Below are 24462 nucleotides of genomic sequence, written 5' to 3'. Positions count from 1 at the left end.
TTTAAGGTGAAAACTGAAATTGTTTTGTCTTTTCTGATACAAGCATTTGCAACTATGATTTCCCCTCCAAGGGCTGCTTTAGCTGCACCCTGCTCATTCCCGCCTCCTGTTTTCACCTCGAAATTGTTTCTAATTTCCCTTGTAATTTCTCCCTTGACCACTGTTTACTTACATGTGTTGTTTAATCTCCAAATTCGTTTCCAAATATCTTTCTGATATTTAATTCTAATTCAATTCCGTGAGAACATACTTTATTTCATAAATACATACTTTATTTCCGTCCATTAAAATTTGTTGATCTTTGTTTTATGGTACTTAGAATATGGCTTATCTTAGCGACTCTCTCTCTCTCTCTTCTAAAAGATTTTATTTATTCATTTGAGAGAGAGAGAGACAGAGCACAGGCAGAAGGAGAAGCAGCAGCGGACCTGCCATGGAGTCGGGAGCCCAGTGGGGAGCTCAGTCCTCGGACCCTGAGATCATGAGCTGAGCCGAAAGCAGACGCCCAGTCATCTGAGCCACCCAGGCGCCCCCTGGCTTGGTGACGTTTGTACACATTTGAGAAGAGTGTGTGTTCTGTTGGTGGTGGGAGATTGTTATGCAAATGTCGATTAGGTCAAGTCGGACAACAGGGCTGCTCGGGTCTGCTGCATCTTTATTTTCTGCTCTACTCGTCATTGGGAAAGGACTGTAAGCTCTTCAACTGATTTGATTTGATTACTTCTTTCAGTCCTCTCAGACTTTCTGTGTTTTGAGAATTTGTTACTAGGTGCGTAGACTTCTCAGCATTGTGGTGTCTGCTTGGTGACTCGACACTCACATCAAAGTGTGCCCCTTTCTCACAGTCCATACCCCGGAGTCCGCCTTCTGCCGCATTAACATGGCCACTGAAGCTTTCTTGTGACAGCCGCTCCTAGAGTGTATCTTTTCCCATCTGTCTCAGTCTGTTCCGGCTGCCATGACAAAATGCCACTGACTGGGTGGCTTGTGAAAAGCAGAAATGTATTTCTCGTGGTTCTGGAGCCTGAGAAGTCCGAGATCAGGGCTGGGCTGACACAGTCAGTGGAGCGCGCAACCCTTGATCTTGAGGTCATGGATTTGAGCTCCACGTTGGGGGGTAGAGTTCCCTTTAAAAAAGGTGTCCAAGATCAAGGGGCGGAATGGTTGCAATCTAGAGAAGGCCCTCTTCGTGGTGCGCAGCCCACTCGGGATTCTTACATGGTGGGAGGTTAGGTGCCTCTTTGATAAGATCGTTAATTCCAGCCAGGGGCTCTATTTGCACGATCTGAGCACTGCCAGGAAGCCTCACTTCTTAATACCATCGCAACAAGAGTTAATGTTTCCACACAGGAGTGTGGGGGGGAGGGGGCAGGAGGCCGGGGTGGCTGTATTCAGACCACAGCATCTTTCGTTTAACTTATCTGTGTCTTCATGATTAAGGTGCATGTTTGCAGATAGCGTATTCTTGGATTTTTGATTTTTAAAAGGTAAGGTTGTAGAAATGCTGCCTTTTGATTGGAGTAACAAGACCATCGACACTTAATGTAAATACTGATATGGTTGTGCCTATGTACCACCTCACTGTTTCTTTTCTGTTTGTCTCAGCTATTTCTTATTCCTTTTCTATATTTTTCTGCCTCCTTTCTGAGTAACTGAGTAATTTTTAATGTTTCATTTTATCTAGACTATGGGCTTATTAGTTATGCCTCTTTGTTTTTATTTTATTTATTTTTACTTTTACTTTACTTTTATTTCATAAAAGTAAAATAAAAATACTTTTATTCTCTCTCTATATATAGAATATATATTCTATATATATATATATTAAATAACATTGTCATTTTTCACATGTAATGTAAGAACCTTACAATAGTGTGTTTCCATCTTCCTCCTTTGCGTATGGGCATAATACATTTTGCTTTTACAGGTTATAGACCTCACAATATATTGTTACTATATCTACTTTAAACAGTCAATTTTCTATTTAAAAATTATTTTTAGTTGTGGTAAGAAAAACAACATAAAAGTTACCACCCTATATTATGTGTATAGTTCGGTGGCGTTAAATACATTTAAGTTGTGACATATATTCATGTAGTCCCCGGTCTCCTGGAATTATTTATCCCGCAGTTTGAAACTTGGTCCACATTAAAGAGTAACTCCCCGTACTCCCTTCCACAGAGCCCCTGGTAACCACTATTCTGCTTTCCGGTCTTCTGTGACTTTGACTACTTTGGATATCTGTTCAAGAAGAATCACACAGTGTGTATCTTTTTGTGACTGGCTTATTTCACTCAATGTTGTGTCTGTGTTGTCCATGCTGTACCATGTAACAAGATTCCCTTCCTTTCTGAGGGTGAGCAGTGCTCCATTATATGTTTATACCACATCGTGTTCATCTGTCTACCCACCACTGGACATGGGGGTCACCTCTACCTCTTGGTTATTGTGAATAACGCTATGAACAAGGGATGTGCAAATATCTCATTGAGACCCTGTTTTCAGTTCTTTTGAAACTACACTGAGATTACACACACACACACACACATCGAGAAGTGGGATTGCTGAATCATGTGGTGATTCTAATTTTAATTTTTTAAAAGATTTTTATTTTAAAATAAAATACCACCCAGGTGCCCCTAATTTTAATTTTTCTTTAAAGATTTTCTTTATTTATTTGACAGAGAGAGACACAGAGAGAGAAGTAACACAAGCAGGGGGAGTGGGAGAGGGAGAAGCAGTCTTCCCGCCGAGCAGGGAGCCCGATGTGGGGCTCAATCCCAGGACCCTGGGATCATGACCTGAGCTGAAGGCAGACGCTTAAGGGCTGAGCCACCCAGGCCTCCCTAAGTTTAGTTATTTTAGGCACCACCATGCTGTTTTCCGTATTGGCTACATCGTTTTCCAATCCCATGGACAGTGTCCAAGGGTTCCTATTTTTCCACATCCTCATAAACACTTTTTCTTTTCCCGTTTTTTTTGGTTTTTGGTTTGTTTGGTTTTTTTTTTGTTTTTGGAGTTTTCTTGCCATACTAATGGGCACGAGGTGGTATCTCATCCTTGTCATGATTGGATTTGAGATAGGCTTTTGATCATATCATTGAGTTACCAGGTCTTGCTGGGGCAGTCAACTATCTTTCAGTGAAATTTACTAGATGAGAAAAATGTCTTTTATATTTAGCCACTATATCCCATTTCTAGGGTTTTTTCTTTATTTGTCAACCCAGATTTTCATCTAGAATTTTTCTTCATTCAAGAAAACTTTCATTAGGGGCGCCTGGGTGGCTCAGTGGATTAAGCCGCTGCCTTCGGCTCAGGTCATGATCTCAGTGTCCTGGGATCGAGCCCCGAGTCGGGCTCTTTGCTCAACGGGGAGCCTGCTTCTCACTCTCTCCGCCTGACTCTCTGCCTACTTGTGATCTCTCTCTCCGTCAAATAAATAAATAAAATCTTTAAAAAAAACTTTCATTAATATTTTTTGTAGTTCAGGGACACCTGGGTGGCTCAGATGGTTAAGCGTCTGCCTTTGGCTCAGGTCTTGATCCTGGGGTCCTGGGATCGAGTCCCGAATCGGGCTCCCTGCTCAGTGCAGAGCCTGCTTCTCCCTTTGCCTGCGGCTCACTTGCTCTCTCACTGTCTCCCTCTCTCTCTGACAAATAAGTAAAATCTTTAAAAACTATATTTTTTGTAGTTCAAGTCTACAGGTGTTATATACTCTCAGCTTTTGTCTGAAAAAGTATTGTCTTCATTTTGGAAGGATATTTTCTCTGAGTATATAACTCTAGATTGGCAGTGTTTTTGTTTAGATTTGTGTATTTTTTATTTTCTTTTTAGTACATTAAGGATGTCCTTGCTTTGTCCTCTGGCTTGAAATTGTTTTCTGACAAGAATTCTGTGGTTATAGTTATTTTTGTTCCCCCTTTATTAAGTTTTTTGGGATAATTTTAGTATTTTTTAATCACTTTCAGCAATTTAGTTATCATATGCTCCCTTTGGTTTTTCATTATGGCTCCCTATGTGTTTTTCCTATTTAGGTTTCATTTAAATTCCTGGATTTGGGTGCCTGGGTGGCTCAGTAGGTTAAGCCGCTGCCTTCGGCTCAGGTCATAATCTCAGGGTCCTGGGATCAAGTCCCACATTGGGCTCTCTGCTCAGCAGGGAGCCTGCTTCCCTCTATCTCTCTCTCTGCCTGCCTCTCCATCTACTTGTGATCTGTCTCTGTCAAATAAATAAGTAAAATCTTTAAAAAATAAATAAATTCCTGGATTTGTGAGTGTTTTACTTTTCCTTCAAATTTGCAAAATTTTCAGCCAGTACTCTCTCAAATATACTTTCTGCATCGCTCTCTTCTCTTGACACTTTCTCAAAGGTTCTTCAATTTAATTTTTTCCCCTGTTTCAATTTGGATAGTTCCTATTGCTGTGTCTTCAAGTTCACTGATATCTCTTCTGGTGTTAAGTCCATCCAGTGAGTTTTAAGTTCAGATCATTTAACTTCTAGAAATTCCACTGAGTTATTTCTTATAACTTCTCATCTCATATTCATGTTTTCCTTTAAATCCATGAGCATACATGTAATAGCTGTTGCTTTGAGTCATTGCCAATTCCGTCATCTCTGTCATTTATGGGTCTAGTTCTATCAACTGATTTGTTTCCTGGATATGAGTCATGTGTTCCTGCTTCCTCACAAGCCTTGTAACTTTTTTATTCAGGTGAAATGGACATAAAATTACATTAAAGTATACCTCTCAGCGGCATTCGACACATTCACAATGCTTTGTAACCACCACTTCTATCTGTCACAAAACATTGGCATCACCCTCAAGGGAATCCTGTTTCCATCAAGCAGTCACTACCCATCCCCCTTCCCTAACTCCAGGAAGCTGCCAATCTGCTCTCTCTGTCGATGTACCTATTGCAAATGTTTCATGTGAGTCGAATCATGTACGTGATTGTCTGTCTGTGACCTCTTTCACCCAGCGTGGCATCTCTGAGGCACAGCACGTTGTACTACGTAGCATACCTTCAGTCCTTCTTGGGGCTGAATTCATTCTACTGTGTGGATAGACCGCCTCTTGCTTACCCATTCCCCACTTGGTGGACACTCGAGTTGTTTCCACTTTTTGGCTTTTGTGAATGTTAAGAACACTTGTGGGCAAAGTACTTGTTTGAACACCTGCCTCCTGGCAGTCTCTCTCCTTTGCTGTCCTGCCCGCTGCTTCCTGGTGCTGTGTTCAGTAAACTCCTGTCTCCTTTGTTCTGTCCTTGGTAAATGGTTTCCCGGCCACAACCCTGGCCTCCACCTGATGCAGTCCCCTCACAGGATTTCATGAATCTTTGATTGCATTAATGATGTTCATTAATCACTCTTCATGTGCTGTGGACCATTTGTATATCGTCTTCAGAGCTGTGTCTAATCAAATTCTTTGCCCATATTTTTAGTTGGGTAAATCTAGTCACTTTTTTTTAAATTATTATTTTAAGGAGCCTCCACACCCAGCGCGGAGCCCAATGCTAACTCACAATCCTGAGGTCAAGACCTGGGCTGAACACAAGAGTTGGAAGCTTAGCCTACCGAGCCACCCAGGCGCCCCAATCTAGTAACCTTTTATGACATTCTGGATGCTGGATATTTTGAATTTTCTGTTACTGAGTGTTGTTTTCTTGGTGTTTCCCTTTAAAGAACATTGGCACTTTTAGGCCGGCAGTTAGGTGATGTTTGTAGCGTCCTGTCCCTTTTAAGGCTTGTTCACACTCATGATAGGTGTGCAATAGACTTTAGAGCTCACTTAGTCGCTTTATTGAAATGTGACCTGTCTGGGGGCTCTCCTGGATGCTGTGGGGTCCGCTTGGCTATGACCTCCCTACCATCGTGAAACCTGGAAGTTGTTCAGCAACACCGTCCCCCACCCCCTGCCACCAAGTTGTTATTTCTGTGGACTGGATGCCAACAGTTTGGATCTGAGGACCCAGGGGGTCCTGCAGGACCAGCCAGGATGGTCCTCGGCTTCATGGAGGATAGAAATCAAACAGGAGCCAGCAGGACGTGAAAGCAGGACTATTGATAGAGAGCAGATACAGAGCATCTGGGAGATTCAGGAAGGAATGGAGCATGAGTTGAGTCTTTGGGAAAAGGTTTTTTTTTTTTTTTTTTAATCAAGGATGGTGGCCTGGTCTACTTGTCCCCCCAGGCATCCAGGACGTGGCCAGAACAAAGATGAGAGCTCAGGTGGTCTTCCCGGGAGCCAGGAGGTCTCAGCAGGGAGGTGTGAGGCCCTGGCTGTCTGGGATATGCATAATATGACTTGTCCGCTGATTCTTACCTGGTCCCTCCCTAGGCACTCTCTGTTCCAGAGAAATCATGGATTCCTTGTCCCTTACAAGGAGGACATATACTCCTTGTATTCAGAGGCCTGGATGAAATGGTGCAGGTCCTAGCAAGAATCCAAGCAGGAACAGAGCAAAAAGCAGATTTTTATGGAGTCCTTGAACTTCCCCATCGTAGACCAGTGGAAATCTTCCCCAACTCCTCCCTGACACAGAGCTGGCACCGAAGTCAAGAGGTTGTTTGCTCCTGGTTTCCCAAGACCACAGCCCTGCCCTGCCTGTTGCCCAGTTCACAGAAAGTCGTTTTGCACGTTTGGTCCAGTTTTCCGGCCATTTTCTGGGGGAGGACATCGTGTCCAGCGCTGGATACTCTTCGGGGCCAGAGGACCAGCCCCTCCCACCTTGCTTCTCTGAGCATCCTCCCGCTCTACACCGAGACGCAACCTTGTACTTACACAGCAGGATTCGGGTAACTTAGGCCCGAGTCTACACCCTTGGGAGCTTCAGCACGATTAGCCCCTTCTGCAGAGGGTCCAGCGCCTCGAGCCCACCGCAGGCGCCGCCGCTGAGTCGCGGACGGCATCCCCGCGGGTCAGTGTGAAGGGCCGGTGCCCGGAAGCGTGGGTCCCTGGAGATGTCGCGCGCACCCGGCGGCTCCTGCGGCGTCTTTCCTCCTGCGCCGCCTGACGCCTTGGCCGCGCTTCGGTGTCCGTCCCTCTGTGTCCGTCGCGTGCGCGCCCCTGGACTCAGAGCTGCGGGCGGCGTTGGCGTGCGGTTCCGCGCGGCCGACGCTGCCGTTCCCCCGGCAGACGCCCGCGTGTCGGCAAGTGCGCGCTCAGCACGCGGGGTTCGCACTCGCCCTCCGCCCGCCTCCGGCCGCCCCGCCCGAGAGGCCCCTCCTGCGGCGCCCCTGGCCCCTGGCCCGCTCGCTCCTAGGGGGCGGGGACGCGGGAAGGCGGGAGGCGGCGGGAAGAGCGGCCCGGCCGAGGACGTCCCGCGAACGCACGCCCCGCCCCCGCCGCCGGGCTTCGGAGGCCGCCGGGGGCGCGGCGGGGGCGTGGGCGGGGCTAGGAGCCGGGTGGGCGGGGCGCTGGGTGGGGCCTGCGCCGCACACCCCGCCCCACCCTGGCGCGGCGCAGACGCAAGGGGGGGCGGTCTCCAGGGCAACCGGATTCAACAGTTCCAGCCCCGCGGGCGTCCGGAGGCCTCCCGGCGCCCACCCGACGGCATGTGCGCGGCAGAGGTGGACCACCACGTAGCCCAGCGATACCTGCTCAAGAGGCGGCTGGGGAAGGGGGTGAGCCCGGCCACCTGCGGGGCGGGGGCAGGTCCCGTGGGAGGTCTGTTCTCTCCGACGCTGCCGGGGGTCCTGGGCTCACTACCAGTTTTCTCCACCGACTGGAGGGTGGCCTTGCGCAAGCCACCGAGCCCCTCGGGCCTCAGCTTCCTGTAACGGGGTTCTAACGGTGCCTACTTCCAGGGGGCCCACAGTGGTCTCAGGCCGGTGGGACCCTGGACAGATCCCCTCCCCAGACCCCACCGAGCGTCCCCTGCTCCCAGCTGCCACTTCTGGTGCCCATAGGACACTCCAAGGAGACTGGGCCCACCATTCCAGTCGCTGAGGGCGATGGGTGAATCCCAAGCCTGGCCCAGGAAGGGACTGAGTGGGTAGATGGGCATGGAGTGAGAGCTAGAACTTTGTGTGAGCAAACGTACATTTGTGATTGTGTGTGAGAGCATGTGGGATTGTGTGTAAGAGTGTATGTGAGGGGCGCCTGGGAGGCTCAGTGGGTTAAGCCTCTGCATTCAGCCCAGGTCATGATCTCAGGGTCCTAGGATTTCTGCTCAGCGGGGAACCTGCTTTGCCCTCTCTCTCTGACTGCCTCTTTGCCTACTTGTGCTCTCTCTCTCTGTGTCAAAAAAAAAAAAAAAAAAAGAGTGTATGTGAAGGTGGGTGACTGGGTGTGTAATGGGGGAGGAAAGAAACAATGTTCCAAGCAGTGCACACAGCAAGTGCAAAGGCCCTGCGGCAAGGACCTACTGGCTGTGAGGAAAGAGCAGAGTTGGTACAACCTGGATAGGAGTGACTGAGGGAGGGCTCTGATCACCTGAGCCTTTGGGAAACTGCAAGAGCTTCTGCTAAGCATGACATAGAGGGTGGTAGCAGCCTTTGGCGCCACAAGTTACCCTGTCTGGTCTGTACAGGATGGACGGTGGTGCAGGCTACAGAGACCAGTTAAGAGGTTAGTGTACTGGTCCACACAGGAGATGTGGGAGAGTCAAGAGGCTCAGACCAGATGGTAGCAAGTAGTCGGATTCTGACAAATTCGGAGTGTAGAGCCAGTAGGATTTGCTGATAGGCTGGAGGGGGGTGTGAAAGAGGGTAAACGGGCCCAGAACAGGTTTCCTCTCCCATCCACAATCTCCCATCTGTGACCTTATTTCTTTCTGGGGTCTTGCTTCCTGTCACCCTCCTCTGGAAGACGCCGGGGTCCTGGGCAGCAGGCTGAGCAGCCCGCCGCTGCAGGGACCTCCTTGCCCAGAGCCACAGCCCCTCACCACACCCTCATTCCCTCCCAGGAGCCAGAGCAGGCAGGAGGAGCAGTCTGGTGGGCAGGGGAGGGGGCAGGAGGCTGGTTCTGCGCCCAGCAAGCTGACCAGCCTTCTTGCAGGCCTATGGCATCGTGTGGAAGGCCGTGGATAGGAGGACTGGCGAGGTCGTGGCCATCAAGAAAATCTTCGATGCCTTTAGAGACAAGACGGATGCCCAGGTAAGTGAGTGGAGAAGAAGAGTGTGAGGGACAAGGGCGGGGGGCGGGGGGTTGACGCCCTGCCGCTTCGAGCCTGGTAGCTCTGTCACGGTGGGTCTCTGTCACTGCTCAGAGCACCAGCTGCTCGGTGGCCCTGTGGTGCAGTGGTTTGCGCAATGAGCATCAGTCCCTATGGAGCCTTCCAACATCCAAACCCGCTCTCATATTTCTGTCTCATTCCAGAGAACGTTCCGGGAAATCACGCTGCTCCAGGTAAGTGGCCAGGGCCATCTGACCTCCTCCCCAGGTGCAGCTGCTCCAAACGAGGGGGGAAGCACAGACCCTCACCCCTCAAAGCACACAGCCCCGGGTTCTCTCCTTAGGAACTTGGGGACCATCCCAACATCATCCGCCTCCTGGATGTGATCCGGGCGGAGAATGACAGGGACATTTACCTCGTGTTTGAGTCTATGGGTGAGTGCGGCCTTGCTCAGCCCTGGTGCTGGGCCCTCCCGGGACCTGCCCCCCTTTTTATGTCCCTCTGCTGCCCAGGCCACCACAGTAGCCAGCTGGGACAGTTCCTTGGTGCCCGAGGACAAACCACGGGCGTGTGTCAGCGCCGGGGCCTGGCAGTAACCACCTTGAGCTCATCTCTACAAGGCTCCCGCTTTCTCCACCGCTTGCTGCTGCATTTTCCTTTTTCTACCTATTTTATAAAACGAAGTGACAGGAAATAAAGTATTAAACATAATCCCACAGACTTTTATTGCTACACCAACCAAGGCAGCCAACAGGCTTGAGAAGCTGGCCGGAACCACTACGTGTGTGTGCCCAGGACAGGGTCAGGGACAGGGCTGCAAGGGAGGCCAGTGGGACCTGGGGGCTGCGGCCACGGGAGGGATCCAGCTGGGGGCAGACCTGTGCCCTCTTCCCAGGCCCCCAGGCTGACCCGCACGCTCCCCTAGACACGGACCTGAACGCCGTCATCTGTAAGGGCAGGCTGCTGAAGGACACCCACAAACGCTACATCATCTACCAGCTCCTGCGGGCCACCAAGTTCATCCACTCGGGACATGTCATCCACCGGGACCAGAAGGTGCCCCCCTGTGCTCCATTCGTGGGCCCCGTCACCCCCGCCGTGTGCACCCACCGCTGACGGAGCTCAGCGCGCCTCCTCCCTTGCAGCCCTCCAACATTCTCCTGGACTCCAGCTGCTCGGTGAAGCTCTGCGACTTTGGTCTCGCCCGCTCCCTTGATGGCCTCCCTGAGGGGCCTGAGGGCCAGGCCCTGACAGATTACGTGGCCACACGCTGGTACCGGGCTCCCGAGGTGCTGCTGTCCTCCAGCTGGTAAGAGCATCACTCCCCCCCGCACTCCTACCCTCACCGTCCGCTGCAGCACCCCTGTAGCCTCCCACTCAGCCAGGGCCCCCCAGGCCTTCTTGGGTCCCCACGTGCGCCCTCACCGGCTCCCTTCCAGTGCCGCAGACCCTGCCCCCTTGACTGTGTCTCCTCCTCCCTCCACTTCTGCCTCCGGGTCCCCTCCCCATGCGTGCACCCTTTCCTGCCCCAGGTACACCCCCGGAGTGGACATGTGGAGTCTGGGCTGCATCCTGGGGGAGATGCTGCGGGGAAGGCCCCTGTTCCCAGGCACATCCACGCTTCACCAGCTGGAGCTCATCCTGGAGACCATCCCACCGCCGTCCAAGGAGGGTGAGTGTGAGCAGGGCCCTGCGGGGCATCAGGGAGTCTGAGGGTCAGCACACAGAGCTGTAGGGGACAGCACGGGACAGGCCAGGACTGGTGGTGAGGAGGCTGGGGATGAAAGGCGGGGGAAGGGTCCAGAGCCTCGGGAAGACCGGAAAGGGCAGGACCTACACATGGTAGGCCTGGGGAGGAGCTACAGGTCCCTGAGGGTCCAGCAGGGTCAGGACAGGAGCTGGGGCTGGCGGGAGCAGGTCCAGCAGCTGTGCCGGGAGCAGGCAGCAGAGGGTTGGGGGAGAGGTAGTGGAAGAGAGCAGTGAGGGTCAGGTAGTCTAGGGAGACCTTCCTCTTCCCTGGAGGCTGGTGGGGAGCAGGGCAAAAGAGAGGGGAAGAACCAGGTGGGGGAGCCCTATTGTGTTCCCCTGAGTCTCTGCTTTCCCGGGTGGAGGGGGAAGGGGTCCTTCCATGGAGGACGGAACGCCCGGATGTGGAGTGCGTGTGCAGGAGCGGGAGGAGAGAACTGTGCAAGGGCAGGCACACGTAGCAGGAGTCTAGGCCTTCCAGATCACAGTCCTGCCAGACAGCCCAAGCCTGGAAAGGCAGGCACTCCCCAGGGCGGGAAGAGACCACTGGCCCCCGACCTCCCTGAGTGGTCCCCCTGGACCAGGCCCTCCCGGTCACACCCCATCTTCCGTCCACCCACCTGCAGACCTCCTGGCTCTTGGCTCAAGCTTCAGTGCCTCGATCCTGCCCTGCCTACGGGCCTGGTGAGTGGGGATGCTTAGGAGCCTGGCTCTGGCACACTCACTTCCTCTGAACTTGTGGGCCAGTCCGCCAGCCTGGACCTGGGCCCTGGGCTTCCGATGGCACTCCCACAGCCAGCGATTTGGTCGCACTAATAATGAGGAACCTTCAGCATCCCCCAGCATGGCTGGAGGTGTGGGGAGGCCCACAGGAACGCAGCAGGGCTTGGAGAGGAGGGGACCGAAGCAAGGTGGGCAGGGATCTCGCCCCTTGCCAGGCTGCCTGAGGGTGTTGCATGGGGACGGAGAGGCACCAGGTTGGTTAAGGGGTGCTTGGGCGGAGGGTCAGGGTCCGAACCGGAGCTGCCACAGATGTGGGTGTGGGAGCAGCCTGCACCTGGAGAGGGGACAGTAGCGGGCGCCCACAGGCCACGGCAGCCGCTGGACACCCTCCTGCCGCCAGACACACCCCCGGAGGCCTTGGATCTCCTCAGGGGCCTCCTGGTATTTGCCCCGGACAAGCGTCTCAGCGCAGCCCAGGCACTGCAGCACCCCTACGTGCAGAGGTAGGGGCGGGGCCCGGGCGGGGTGCAGAGGGCAGGGTGCTGCGGGCCAGCTCCTCCCTTGCTGGGCTGGATGTTGGGTCGCGGATCTGCGCTGGACTGGAGAGACGGCAGAGTCCCGCTTCTGCCACGCCGGCCTCGCTGGCTCGCCGCAGGTTCCACTGCCCCGCCCGTGAGTGGACCCTGGATTCGGCTGTGCGGCTCCCAGTGCTCGAAGGAGTTCAGCTCTCAGCCCCCGAGTATCGCAGCCGCGTCTATCAGGTGCTGTGGCGGCGACCACGAACATCCCCATCGGCGCTCACCCTCGAGCCCCTCCCCTGCCTCAGCGGCCCCCTGACCCTCTACACCCGCGCGGTGCACCCCTGAGCGCCCCTCCGTCTCCGCAGATGATCCTGGAGCGCAGGGCCAACAGCCGGGTCCCCAGAGAGAAGGGCGTGGGGGGCACACCCCCGGGCGCACAGCCCGGCGCCCCCCCGCCCCAGGCGCACCTGCTCAGAGCCAGCGCCGCCCCTCCGCCCGCCCCGGGCTCGCCCACGCGGAACCCCGGACGCAGACCTCAGAGCGGCCCGACTCAGCGGCCCGCGCCGGGTGTGTGATCTTCGACTGCCTCCCCGCACCGGGCGCGGCCCCTGCCCCTTCCGGGTGGAGCCACCGAGCGTCCGCTGCGCCAGACTAACCCCGGGGGTTGATCTTCCGACCCCACAGACGTTGCCTGCGGAGCCAAGAACCTTCCGCGGCAGAACTCGGCCCCCGTGCTCCAGCCTCCGCCCCCACGAGGTCTCGGGAGAGGGGAGAGGCCCCCTGGGGCGACGCCGGAGCCCCCCTCGGCCCCCTCGTGGGTAGGTCGGCCCGGGAGGGTCCCTCTCAATCCCTTCTGAGGGCCGGGCAGTGACCCGGTGGCGCGCCCCTTCCCAGGTGAAGCCCAGTGGCAAGGGGGCGGCGCCCTCCCTCGCCAGGCAGGCCGCCGCCCAGGTGGCCATCCAGGCCCTAGTCCGGAGCGACTGGCACCCTGGACGAGAGCTGCGCGCCAGCGGCGCGCGACGGGTGAGCTCCCGAGCCGCCGGTCCTTCCCGCCCCCTTCGCCCGGGTCGGGACCCTCCCCTCCCTCTGGTCCCGCCCCTCACGCCGCCCCTGGACCGTGTGCAGGTCCCTCGCGGGCTTCCCGCGAACGGCCCGCCCGAGCCCCGGCCGGGCCGGAGGATGTTCAGCGCCTCGGCCTCGCAGGGGGTCCAGGGCGCCGCAAGGGCTGCGCTCGGGGGCTACTCTCAAGCGTACGGTACCGTCTGCCACTCGGCACTGGGCCGCCTGCCGCTGCTCCCGGGTCCCCGCGCCTAAGCCGCCCCACCGGCCTTCAGACCGGCTCTTCCGCTCAGCCCGTGCCCCTTGCCTAGTCCCCTGCCCCTCTCCCAGCCCCAGATTTACCCCCCGTCCCCCACGCTCTCCAACGCCCTTTTACCGGCTCGCCTTTTTGCCTCGCCACATTCTCGAGATCCAGGGGGCTTGTCCAGGCCTCCCGGCGGCGGGGTGGGTGAGGTTCCCACCCATCGCCAATCACGCCCTCCAATAAATTCGTGTCCGTCCCCAGCCTGCCTGCCTGCCTATCTACTGTTGTCAGTGGGGACTCCCTCCGAGGTCACACCACCCCTTCCTTGGAAACCACCCCTTCGGAGGACCCCCGTGTCTAGTACAGAGCCCATGAGAAGCTGCGCGGACACCGGCTGGCCCTGTGCGGCTCCTGTCGGCCCAGAGCTGTCCCTGGAGGCTCACACCAGCACGGACTGGCAGAGGGGGCTCCTCAGGGCCAGCTTCCCATCCTCTCTCCACCGATGGTCTGGGGCCTGCCTGGCACCATCAGAGGGACAAGGCTGTCCTCAAGTTGCTGGGGGGGGGGGACTTGTGCACTGCTGCCTCAGTGCAAACCATCACGTGACCGCTTTTGCCGCTCTGAGCCAGAGTAAAAAGTGGGAGAGAGGACAGATAGGGCAGGGCCCCAGGGTCCAGCCCCTGACTGTGACCACTGTGCTCTTGGCCACCGACAGTGACTGGCAGCTGGTCTGTCCTGGTAAGAGGTGGGTCCAGGACAGGGGGAGCTGAAGAGATCCGAGGGGCCCCGGGGGACACCTGTCTCATGGTCCCAGGTGAGCCTTGCACCACACCTGACCTCAGGCAGGCGCTGGAACACAGGCCATTTCCCAACTGCTGGCTGGAGCTCACGGTCTACAGGATGTGGGCTGTGCTGTGCTGGGGGCTGGGCTGCCAGGAGCGGGAGCTCTGCGCACCTGTGAAAGCTGCCCACGGCTGCTAGAGGCGCAGGTGGGAAGGGCAGCGAGAGCTGGGCAGAGCGTGGGCCCAGACCAGGTGGCTGCGAGCAATGGGGCAGGCAGGCGAGGACTGGGGAGGGAACCCAAAGAGGAAGTGAGAGTAGATGGCCCGGTCCTGGCCTGGAGGTGAGCCAGTCAGAAGACTGGTGGCTGGGGGGTGAAGGGGGAGCCGGCGGAGTTCCGAGAGCCTGAGGAATAGCCCCCAGGTGATGGATGAGGGGGAGGGAAGGAACCCCGTAGCCCAGAGAGGGGCAGGTGGGACCCCAGGAAGCCCGGCCCTGCGAGGGGGGGGGTCGCAGAATGGCTGAGAGATCTGGACACCTGCGCAGCGGTGGCTGGAGGGGCTTGGTGACCAGGAGCTTCCAGCAGGGTGTGCCTATCCGGAGGGCTGGCAGAATTGGAAGTGGGAGCGGCAGACTAAAGCAGTTCGCCTGTGCAGGGAAGCAGGTCCTGGGAGGGTGCGGAGACGGAGTCTCCTGGGTCAGATGTGGTCACAGGTGATGGCAGTACAGGTGTGCAGGGGGTGAGGCGGGGAGTCTCTACTGCTCCCCGCAGGGGTGGTGCCATCCAGAAGGAAATGTGAGTTCCCAAGACTAACGTTTGCCATGTATTAACTGGGGGGTATCTATATTTAGGAATGTGTTGTGTTTTATTGTTAACACCAAGATGTGCAGAATGACATTTGACACGTGTTATTCAGCACGACGTGGAGGACACAGACAAGGGCTGCGCTGAGACATGCAGGAGTAAATGGGTCAGCAAGTGCCTCTAGGCCGAGGGACATTGGAGAGCATCTGGCTCCTCGGTGACCTCCTCCGCCTGACCCAAAGTGTCCCCCAGCCCCCGCCACCCTTCTCCAGGGGCCTGGAGTCAGAACTCCCACCTCGGCTCAGCGGCCTCGTTCCTTAAATACCTTCCCAGGCTGAGCGACTGCCATTTCTTATTCTTAAACAAACAAAAAAAAAAAAGTTGCAGAAATGCTAATTTCCCAATGCTGGCACTTACAGCGGGACGCTTCCTAAGCATTCGGTGTCAAAATGTTATTCCAGTCAAAGTCACTGTCCAGAGAAAGAGATACAGGAACAGGCGGTGGGGAAACTTCCATTTTGCAGGTTGGTGACAAAGAAGGAAGGATCCAGCACAGGGCACGTGAAGCGGTCCTGCGCCACCGCACAGACCCTTGCCCTCGCGCAATCAAGCACAAGCCTCCACCCAGACCTGGCTTCCGAGTGTTACAAACGCCCATGCTCTCAGCTCTTCAGACCTTGCTGGGGGCTGGGGTGCTGGCTGGAGCCCCACAGGAAGAGCCACCAGGTTGGCCTCTGGCAAGACAGTCTCTCAGGAGTCCCCGGGGCACCCCGCCGTCAGCAACCCCCTGGACCGTGCTTCCTGAGACGGACCCCCTTTGGGTCTGGGGGTATCCCAGTGCCATCACCAGCCGCCCGAACCACTCTGCTCCCCCCTGCAGTGAACGGCCACTGAGAAGGGTGTCAGGAGGCAGAGAGGGAGGCCCGGAGGGGGAATGCAAGCGGGGCAGGAAGCAAGCCTGGAGCTGCGGGGTGCAGGGGGGAGATGCTGGCCAGGGGGAGAGAGAGAGAGGCCGGGCTGCCCACACACGGGAAAGCCGCAGCAGTGGCAAAGCAGCCGGGCAGGGGGGCAGTGAGCAGAGGGGAGTCCTGAGACACGGAAGCCCTGAGATCTGGGGCCCCCAGAGATGGGGGACTGAGGCACAAAAAGATGGGCCCCCGAAAGGGTGGAGACCTAAGGCACAAAAAGATCAGGACCTGAGGTGAGTGCAGGTCTAGAGGGGCCCTGAAGCCCAGAGACGGTGGACAGGGATGCTACAAAGGGGGCGGTTGGGGCATTGCGGCAGGGGTGGGGCTGGAGGAGTAAGGCATGGCATGAGGGAGGGGCCGGGCCAGGCCAGCAGCTGGGCGAGGTCCGGGTGCCGCCGCGCTAAACCGCCGCCGCTTCCACCCCGCGTCCTTGGGAGCGCCAGGCACCTTGCCTGGTGGGGGGCAGTGAGGTGGGCGCCTGGTCGGGGGCTGGGGGACCAGGAGGCTCACTTCTTTTTGAAAGTGCCCAGGATCCTGGGCACAAACTTGCCCACCTTGCTGTCCCTGGTGTCGTCCTCCGCTGGGGCCTCCCCCGCCCCTGCGGCTCCAGCCTCCTCCTTTTTGCAGAAGACCTCAAACCGGCTGTAGACGCGCTTCTCCTTGCGCATGCTCTCCATGCGGCGCAGCAGCCGGTCACGGTCCTCCGCGCTGGCTGGCAGGGTAGGGCTCAGTCTACCTTGGGTCCCCAGGCTGTCCGAGCGGAAGATGGCAGAGCATTTGTCCTTGTCGGACATGTCTGGGGCCAGGCCGCCAGCAGCTGGGGAGCGACCCAGTTCAGGACTGCTGTGAGCCAGGCCCGGGGCCGCCGCAGGGACTCCGCGGTGTTTCTGGCCGTGGGCGCTGATCTGCTCCAGAATGGCTTTTGTGTCATCCCGCAGGTTGCTGCTGTACAAGGCGTTGGCCGTGGCAGAGGCTGTGCGCGCCTTCGGGCCCCGCTCGTCTCCGGTGGCCGCCTCCGTGCTATCCGCCCTGCCCAGCGACGGCCGCCGGGGGCTCTCGGGCTGCCCGTTCTCCTGTGGCGCTGGGAAGCCGCCCTCTTCCTCCATGCGCCGCTCACTCCTGGGGCTCAGCAGCTGGCGGAGACGCAGCGAGCCCTTGCGCAGGACTTCCATGGGGCCGCCAGCTGTCTCCTCCCCGGTCCCAGTCTTCGGAGACTCCTCGGAGAAGGTAAGGGTCAGGCTGCCCCTGCGCTCAGGCACAGCGGGGATGGGGCTGCCCCTGCGCTCGGGCACAGCAGGGACGGGGCTGCCCCTGCGTTCAGGCACAGCAGGGACGGGGCTGCCCCTGCGCTCGGGCACAGCGGGGACGGGGCTGCCCCTGCGCTCCGGTACAGGGGGGACCGGGCTACCCCTGCGCTCGGGATAGGCCGAGGTGGGGCTTCCTTTTGGCTCAGGGTAAGCAGAGGTGGGGCTCCCTCTTGGCTCAGGGTGAGGTGCCTGGCGGGGCCCATACCCCTCCAGCGGGGGGCTGACCCGCCCTTGTGGGGAGGCAGAGCGGCCCTGTGCAGAGAGAAAGCGAGAGGGCAGCCGGTCGGCGCCGCTCCGGCCCAGTGTGTCTAGCAGCTGGGCAGCAGTAAGCGTGGCAGCTCCCGGCTGCCTCTCCGCCTCCTGGTGCAGCCGCTGTGCGAAGGAGTCGCGCAGGTCCAGCAGGCAGCTCTCGAGGCTGCGGCGCTCGCCTCCCGCCCCACTGGACGCCACCGCCTCCTCCCGCCATGCCTGGGACACAACAGCCTTGCTGTGGCTGGCGACTGTGACTGGGGCCCCTGCCCCTCCGGCATCACGCGCCGGGCCCTTGTATTTCTCCAGGAGCTCGGCCACCTTGGTGGAAGTGGCGGAGCGCACGGCATCGCCACCAGGGCCCAGCATCTCGCTGACCGCCTGCTCCTTGTGCAGCAGTTGCGCCTTCTCAGTGGTGGCTGCCGTGGCCCCCGTGGCCCCACAGGCGACCTCGGCCTGCGAAGCGCTGAAGATCAGGGAGGAGCGCAGGCGCGAGCTTCGCTGGATCAGCGGGTTCAAGCGGGAGCGGAAAGAGTCCTGCTTGGCCAGACCTGCCTCCTCCAGGCCCTCGCGCTCTGGGCTGTCACCGCCGCCGCCGCCGCCAGAGCAAGGCACCAGGCCCTTGGCCGGGAAGGGTGCACGGGAGGCTGAAGGGAGCAGGTCCCCGGGGGCCACTCGGCCCCCGGACACCAGAACCTCGTCTTCATAGGCCTCAGCCTCCATGGGCGCCGGCAGGCCCTCTTCGCTGGCGTCCTCGCCATGGCAACCGCTCAGGTAGGACGCCAGGCGCCAGTGCCGCAGCCCCGCCCGCCCCTCGGGCCCGCCCCTGCGCTCGGGCTCTGCGTCGGGGGCGGCATCCGGGCCCAACCTCGCCACCGCCTGGCACGGGAATCGCTGGCCCAGGTTGGGGCGTGGAGCCCCGCTGGGTTCCAGGCCACGGGGCCCGGGCCCCGAGGCGGGGTCTGAGCCGTGGCGCACCTCGCGTGAGGCGCTGGACGGCACGTAGTCCAGCCGCTGGTGTCCGTCGGGGCCGAGCTCGGGGAAGCGTGGCCCGGGCCCTAGCGCGAAGTCTTCGTGCTCGGTGAAGCCCGGGCGGCCGGCGCGCAGCTTCTCGAACAGGCCCTGCGGGCGCGCCGGCGCCAGCTGCGGGTCCCACTGGTAATGCTGCTGGTAGAGCTGGTCACGGTGGAAGTGACTGGTCTGGAAGCGGAAGTCGTCCCCGTGGCTGAGGAACGTCTGCCGTGACACCTGCCGCGCGGCCGCGAAGTTCTCCACCGCGCCCGCGCCGTCGGCGGCGGCGTAGCTGTGCCGCTTGAAGGAGTCCATCTCCAGGTGCCGGGCCTGGAAGAAGCCCCGCGGGCCCGCGAGCTCGCCCCCGAGTCCCGTCTCCGCGTCCAGCCGCCGCGACAGCGGCCGCAGCCCGGCGTGTGGCTCCAGGGCTCCGCCCGGCATCCGCGCTGGCTCCTCCCGACGGAAGGCCGACAAGAAGTGGCGGTCGGGGTCGAGGAAGGACGGGAAACCCAGGCCCTCTTCCCGAGGCGGTGGGAACAGGAGGTGTGCTCGTCTGGGGAAGGAGAAGGGGGTCGGCGCCCCGGTCACCTGGCCGCCCATAAGGGGCCCGGCTCCCGCGTACGGAGCCAGCGCGTAAGCGTCCATGCGGGCCAGCGCCCCGGCCGAGGGCACCAGAGGCTCGGACTGTGCGAACAGGATGCGGAACTCCTCATCGAAGCTGGACACCAGCTCGCCCTGGAACACGTGCGCCAGGCTTCGGTGGATCTTCTCGAAGGACCACATGAAGCTGCGGGTGGGGCAGGGGTCAAGTTCAGAGTCAAGGAGAGGGGCGGGGTCAGCGCCAGAAGGGGCGGGGCCGAGAGGGGGAGGGGTTGGGGTGCGGAAGGCCGCCTGCAGTTGTGTTCTCTCGGCAAGGACCCAGGGGGGCGCCGGGTCAGGGGCTACTGGACCAGCGCTTGGGCAGAGGCGGCCCTTAGGTGGGGAGGTGTCGGGGCTGCGGGCTGGGCGCACCTGTAGCTCCCACTCATCACCACGGCACAGTCCACCAGCAGGAACTTCTCCTTCACGTGGCCCTTGAAGGATTTCCCAGTGCGGCAGTAGTAGGTGGGGCCGGCCACAGTGCGCACGCGCAGGAACTGGCGGGGTGCGGGGGGAAGAGGCATTAGGTCTCTGCGGAAACGCCCTCCACCTCCCTACACCCCTGCCCGAGGTCACTCACGTCCACGTGGTGCAGGTTGACGCGGCACTTGTCGGCCATGTCTAGGAAGTGCTGCGCGTTCATCTCATCCAGGAGGATGTAGACGGGCACGCGGCGTGCCGCCGCCTCCAGCACTTCACCGAGCAGGTCCACGTCTGTGAACATGTCCATCACCACGGCCACCACCTGCGGGGGGGCGGGTCAGGGACAGAGGACAGACCCCTCTGCTGTCCCCACCATTCTCTCGCCATTCCTGCCTGCCTGGACGGGCGTCAGATCACCCGGACACCACAGATCGCCCTCTGGCCCCTCCCGGGGACAGCGGGGCCCTGCCAGGGAAGGGGAGCCAGGAGAACGCCTACCAGAGGGGGTGTGGGGCTGCTGGCAGCCAGGTGACCCATGATGGAGCCCTAGGCAGGCACAGAGCCTCCCTCCTGTTGGGGAAGGGACAAGGCAAATGAAGCCGCACAACCCACCCCAGAAGGCACCACCCAGGCCCTAGCTCTCTGGCCCTGCCAGGAGACTGCGCTCCAGGGTGCACAAGGCAGTCTGGAGCCTCTGGCTTCCAGACCTGCTGCCTTCAGCTTCCATGTCTCGTTCCTGTTTGGTGGGGCCAAGCCTCGGTCAAAGGTTCGACTAGAGAACATTCTCTGAACCCCAAGTCCAAACCAGGAAGGGGAAAACCGGGAAGGGGTCCCAGCCATCCCAGAGCCCGGGTTTCTAGGCACTGGCCACGGAGAGCAGGCAGAACCGCAGCGAGCAATAACCAAACACGTGACCCAGAAAGAAGGCAGGAGGGGCGTGGCCAGCCGGTGGGGTGGGATGTGACCCCCCCCCACTCCTACTTAGGCTCCGGAGTCCAGCTCAGGCAGCTCCCCCGACTGACCACCCAGCCCGGGAAGGCACACCTGCTGGGCAGAGCGAATCATCCTTCGTGCCTCGTCCTTGATGCTGGGGCTGTCCGGCGGGGGTGGCTGCACCAGTGTGGTGACCTCAGTGCCCTGGAAGCCGAAGGTCAGGGGCCAGCCTAGGTCCAGCTCAGGCACTGCCTGGTCTGAGTTCATGGGCCAGTAGGTGCCCGAGGAGCCATCCATGTCCACGTTGGGGGGGCTGCCTTCAGGGGGCTCGCGGGCAACATGCTGAGGGGGCCGCAGGTGGCGGCTCACGTGCTCCAGCTCCTCCGGGCACAGGAAGGCAGGTGCCCCTTCGGACGCCAGGAAGCGGCTGTAGGCCTCCGGACCCCCCTCGGCCAGGGCATCCAGCGCCAGGCGGTAGTACTCTTTGTAGTGCGGTGGCAGGTACCCGGGAGCCAGCGGGTTGTCCCCCTGGGAGGAGCTCTGGGAGCGACGGGCCATGTCGGGGCCAAGGGCCTGGGGAGGGGCAAGGGGACACATTCCTGGGGCAGCAGAACTGGCGCGGCTCCCCTGACCCTGCCGTGCGTGGACACACATTGTAGCGAGGGCTGTATGTCCCTGAGTGGGCTGTGGAATGCAGGCCACACGTGGAGGCCTGGGCACCCCTGCCCCAGGATGTCCCCTGGCTGGGGGGGAGGCCAGCGGGGGACCCAGGTACAGGTGCCCTGGCCCTGTCTCATGTTACTCTGTACGGGGGGCCCCTCCTCTCACTGGAACCTCAGGAATGCCCGCACCCTGGTTTCCAGGCAGGGGTTCTGGCTGCACAAAGCCCCCACTTGGGGTTCCAGACGGCCGTGTCCCAGGTACTTCTCTGTACCTCCATTACGAAAAAGAACAACCCGATACATTCTGGTAGTTGGTACAAAGAAAATATAACCCAAGCCAAGTTCTTTATTGTATTTGCTTTTTTCTTCTCATCTGGACATGAACGCATTTTCAAAGGCCCTGAACTACAGTGCGCGCTGGCGCGCCAGGTGGCCCCGCCCATGTGTCTGTGTCCACAGTACAGGGGCGGGAGTGGGGCCTCGGCCCCGCCAGCTCATTACCCCCACTGTAAAATGCAGCGGTCAGGGTTGACCTGCCACCGTGCCTGGCCCAACCTGAGCTCAGCTTACAAAACCTGTCACCACTTCTGTCCCCGGACCCGGCACTCAGCCTGCGGTCCTCTGACACCCGCACCTGTCCCGCGGGGTCACACACTCCGAGCCCCACAACCTATTCACACACATCACAGTCCTCCAAACTGACCCCTGCCCTTTGTCCCTGTCCACCAGGACCACTCCCTTCTCTTTGGCCCATCCCTCCCCGTTTCCAGCCACCGTGCCACCTTAGATAAAACTCCCAGAACCACGCCCCTGGCAGATCCGGCCGCAGCCTCCTCTCACTGCACAAGCTTGGAGTCCAGCATGGCTCAGCCCAGCGCTGCATGCCGGGGGGTGGTCTTCCATCTCTGGTCAGGCCCTGCTGCCCGCCCCACCCCCCGGACTCTGGATGAAGCCTGAACCCTCTGCTGTGGCCATCAGGCTCACCCCGGGCTCCACACGTGCCTCTCCCCTTGTCCCCAGTTCATTGAGGACATCAAACGCTGCCTGGTCTACTCCAGTCCCCATGCCTCCTGAGGGGGCCTGCGAGGGGGCCTAGAAGTGGCCATGAGCTCTGGAAGGCCAAGGGTGGGGCTGGGCTTTTCTGAACCCCCAGGGGTCATCAACCTCCAATCCCTGAACCACCCGGGGAACAGTCCTCCTCCTACCCTGGGAGGAGAGCCCCAGGCCCGGCCCCCCAACCCCAGCCACTGCTTTGGGCCGGGACTGAGCGGGATTCAGATCCCGCCTAGCTCCCACGCTCCTGGATGCTGGTCCGGCCAGAGTGCAGTGCGGCCGGGTCCACAGGAGTGGCTGGGTGCTGCTCACTGGGCGGGGTCACTGGGTGCTCGGAGGCAGCTGGGAACTGGACGGAGTAGGGGTCAAGACTGTTATGCACGATGACCTAAGGCACTTTCCCTGTCCACTCTCCCTGGGGACTGACAGCCAACTGGATGTGCAGCGGGGGTGGGACATGCTACCAGGGAGAGGGTCTGCAGGAACCCAGATCTGCCATCCCTCATCACTCTGTGCAGCCCCGCGAGAGAAGCCCGTACTGGTCTCAGGGGCGGACTGCACCAGGGTACCAGGTGCAAGTGTGCCCGTAGCGGGGCCTCCCCCAGGACCCGACAGAGGGTGGGGACGGGAAGACTGTGGAATTCCGAGGTATGGGTTCTGTGTTGGACCAGGCAGGGCCTGGAGGCATGATCATGCTCCCTACATATGAGAGAGAGCCCTTCCCAAGCTGGGGGAACACAGAAGGGATCCTGTGCTCCACACCCCACTGGGAAGGGGAGTCTACGGAAACCATCCAGCCTGGCAGTCATGGGGAGGAGGGCAGTGCCAAGGCGCCCAGGAACGGGGGTGCCCTCCTGCGTGCCCACGCCAGGGGGCCCTGCATGGCCTCACACAACAACAGCCCTAAGCCCACTGCCTTTCTTCCTTTGACCGGGCACACCCTTGAACTGTGGACTGGCCAGCAGCCCCTCTCCAGCCCCTAGCCCCTGACAGGACCCCAACGGCTTGCCCCTCACACATCTGTCTACTGAACGCTGCCTGAAGGGAGAGAGGGAGGGACACCCGTCCCACCCCACCGATGACTCAGCAGGAATCAGCTTCTTTGCTGCTGACCTCTGACCCCGGACACAAGGCGGACAAATCCTCCAGGGCCCCTAACTGGGTGGATAGGAGGTGGGTTCTGTCCGGGACTGGAAGGAGCACAAGGCGCCGTGAGCAGACGCTAGGAACCGGCAGGAGCGCGGTTCCCCGCAGAAGCCGGCGCAAGCCTGGGGCTAGGGGTGGGATCCGGCCCGCTGGGACGCGCCGACTGAAGCCGACCTGTAGTCTTCGGGGTGTGCTCCGCAGGGCCAAAAGGGCTCCATGCATGCAAGGAGCCGGGGGCTGCCGGGGCCCAGTGTCCCATCCACTCGCCCCAGTTCCGGGACGTGGACGCGAGGGAACCGGGGCCTTTCGCTTTCCCGGTACTTCACGCAGGACACCAGACTGCGCGTCGGCCTCCCGGCCACCCCCGGTCCAAGGAGCCCGGGGCGGTGGCCCCCTCGGGGAGGGGTCCAGGCCAGGCCCAGCTCCCTCCCCAGGCTCCAACCAGGCCGCGAGGGCGGGAGCCAGCAAGGACGGCCCGGGCAGGCTGGCCTCGGGGCCCGGGGCCCCTTCCCACTCGGCTCGTGCCGGGCCGGCGTCGTGCGAGGGCGCTGGCGTCCACGCCGGCACACGCGGCCCCGGCGACCTCCCCCCGGCCCGGCGCTCGGCCGCGTGGCCCCGGCCCAGGGGCCGGGGAGGGGGGTTGGGGGGGGGCGCCGCCCAGGTGAGGCCGCGCGGAGGGGCGCCGCGCGCGCGACGTCCCCGCCCCACCCCCGGGGGCCCGGCCGCGGCCTCCCCTCACCCCCTCCGGCGCGCCCCGCCCCGCTCGAGCCCGGGGAGGGGGCCCTACCTGGCCAGGTGCGCGGGGGTCTCGGGACAAGGGCAGCAGGAGCCGACCGCCGCCCAGCGGCCTCGCGGTCCGGTCGGTCCGGCAGCCACTCCCCGTCGCGGCCCGCCCGCCGCGCGGCCTGATTCACGCGCCCGCCCCCGCCCCGCCCGCCGCTCCCGCCGCCGGCCTGCCCGGGCAGCACCTGGGGGCGGGGCGGCCCCACCCGCGGCGCGCCCGCATTCCGCCGCCGCCCGCGCCCCGGCGCCCCCCGGCCCCCGCCGCGCCCCGGCCCCCGCCGCCGCCCCCCGCCG

General features: G+C 60.2%; 2 protein-coding genes across 3 annotated transcripts; one reads left to right on the top strand and one right to left on the bottom strand.

Moving 5' to 3' along the window:
- The first annotated feature begins 7498 nt into the window (after window positions 1-7498).
- Window positions 7499-13657, top strand: MAPK15 (mitogen-activated protein kinase 15). The gene is made up of 14 exons (XM_044246950.1): window positions 7499-7623; window positions 8999-9097; window positions 9320-9349; window positions 9460-9550; window positions 10042-10172; window positions 10262-10425; window positions 10649-10788; window positions 11489-11546; window positions 11951-12088; window positions 12241-12439; window positions 12472-12673; window positions 12791-12924; window positions 13001-13129; window positions 13232-13657. The coding sequence occupies exons 1-14, from the start codon at window positions 7555-7557 to the stop codon at window positions 13418-13420; spliced, it is 1773 nt and encodes a 590-aa protein (XP_044102885.1). The 5' UTR covers window positions 7499-7554; the 3' UTR covers window positions 13421-13657.
- Window positions 13658-15036: 1379 nt separating this feature from the next.
- FAM83H (family with sequence similarity 83 member H) lies at window positions 15037-24271 on the bottom strand. 2 transcript variants are annotated; one of them, XM_044244821.1, is made up of 5 exons: window positions 24173-24271; window positions 20636-21097; window positions 19749-19913; window positions 19541-19665; window positions 15037-19316 (listed from the first exon to the last, which is right to left on the bottom strand). In XM_044244821.1, exons 2-5 carry the CDS (start codon window positions 21080-21082, stop codon window positions 16469-16471), a joined length of 3585 nt encoding a protein of 1194 aa, XP_044100756.1. In that variant the 5' UTR covers window positions 21083-21097; window positions 24173-24271; the 3' UTR covers window positions 15037-16468. The 2 variants fall into 2 exon arrangements, with proteins under 2 accessions (XP_044100756.1, XP_044100755.1); XM_044244820.1 differs by lacking the exon at window positions 24173-24271 and having other exon boundaries at window positions 20636-23966.
- Window positions 24272-24462: the final 191 nt, after the last annotated feature.

The sequence above is a fragment of the Neovison vison genome, chromosome 4, assembly GCF_020171115.1.
Source record: "Neovison vison isolate M4711 chromosome 4, ASM_NN_V1, whole genome shotgun sequence".
NCBI classification, from domain to species: domain Eukaryota; kingdom Metazoa; phylum Chordata; class Mammalia; order Carnivora; family Mustelidae; genus Neogale; species Neogale vison.
This window is presented reverse-complemented; position numbering and strand designations above follow the sequence as displayed.

Bases quoted from the DNA above. Each gene is read 5' to 3' on its own strand.
- MAPK15 (XM_044246950.1), top strand. From the start codon at position 7,555: ATGTGCGCGGCAGAGGTGGACCACCACGTAGCCCAGCGATACCTGCTC. The intron at 10,426-10,648 runs GTAAGAGCATCA...TTCCTGCCCCAG, and splicing joins GTGCTGCTGTCCTCCAGCTG to GTACACCCCCGGAGTGGACA. The intron at 12,674-12,790 runs GTGTGTGATCTT...CCGACCCCACAG, and splicing joins GACTCAGCGGCCCGCGCCGG to ACGTTGCCTGCGGAGCCAAG.
- FAM83H (XM_044244820.1), bottom strand. From the start codon at position 21,178: ATGTGTGTCCACGCACGGCAGGGTCAGGGGAGCCGCGCCAGTTCTGCT. The intron at 19,914-20,635 runs GTGTGCCTTCCC...GCCCCCCCGCAG, and splicing joins TGATTCGCTCTGCCCAGCAG to GTGGTGGCCGTGGTGATGGA. The intron at 19,317-19,540 runs GTGCGCCCAGCC...CCCCACCCGCAG, and splicing joins GTGATGAGTGGGAGCTACAG to CTTCATGTGGTCCTTCGAGA.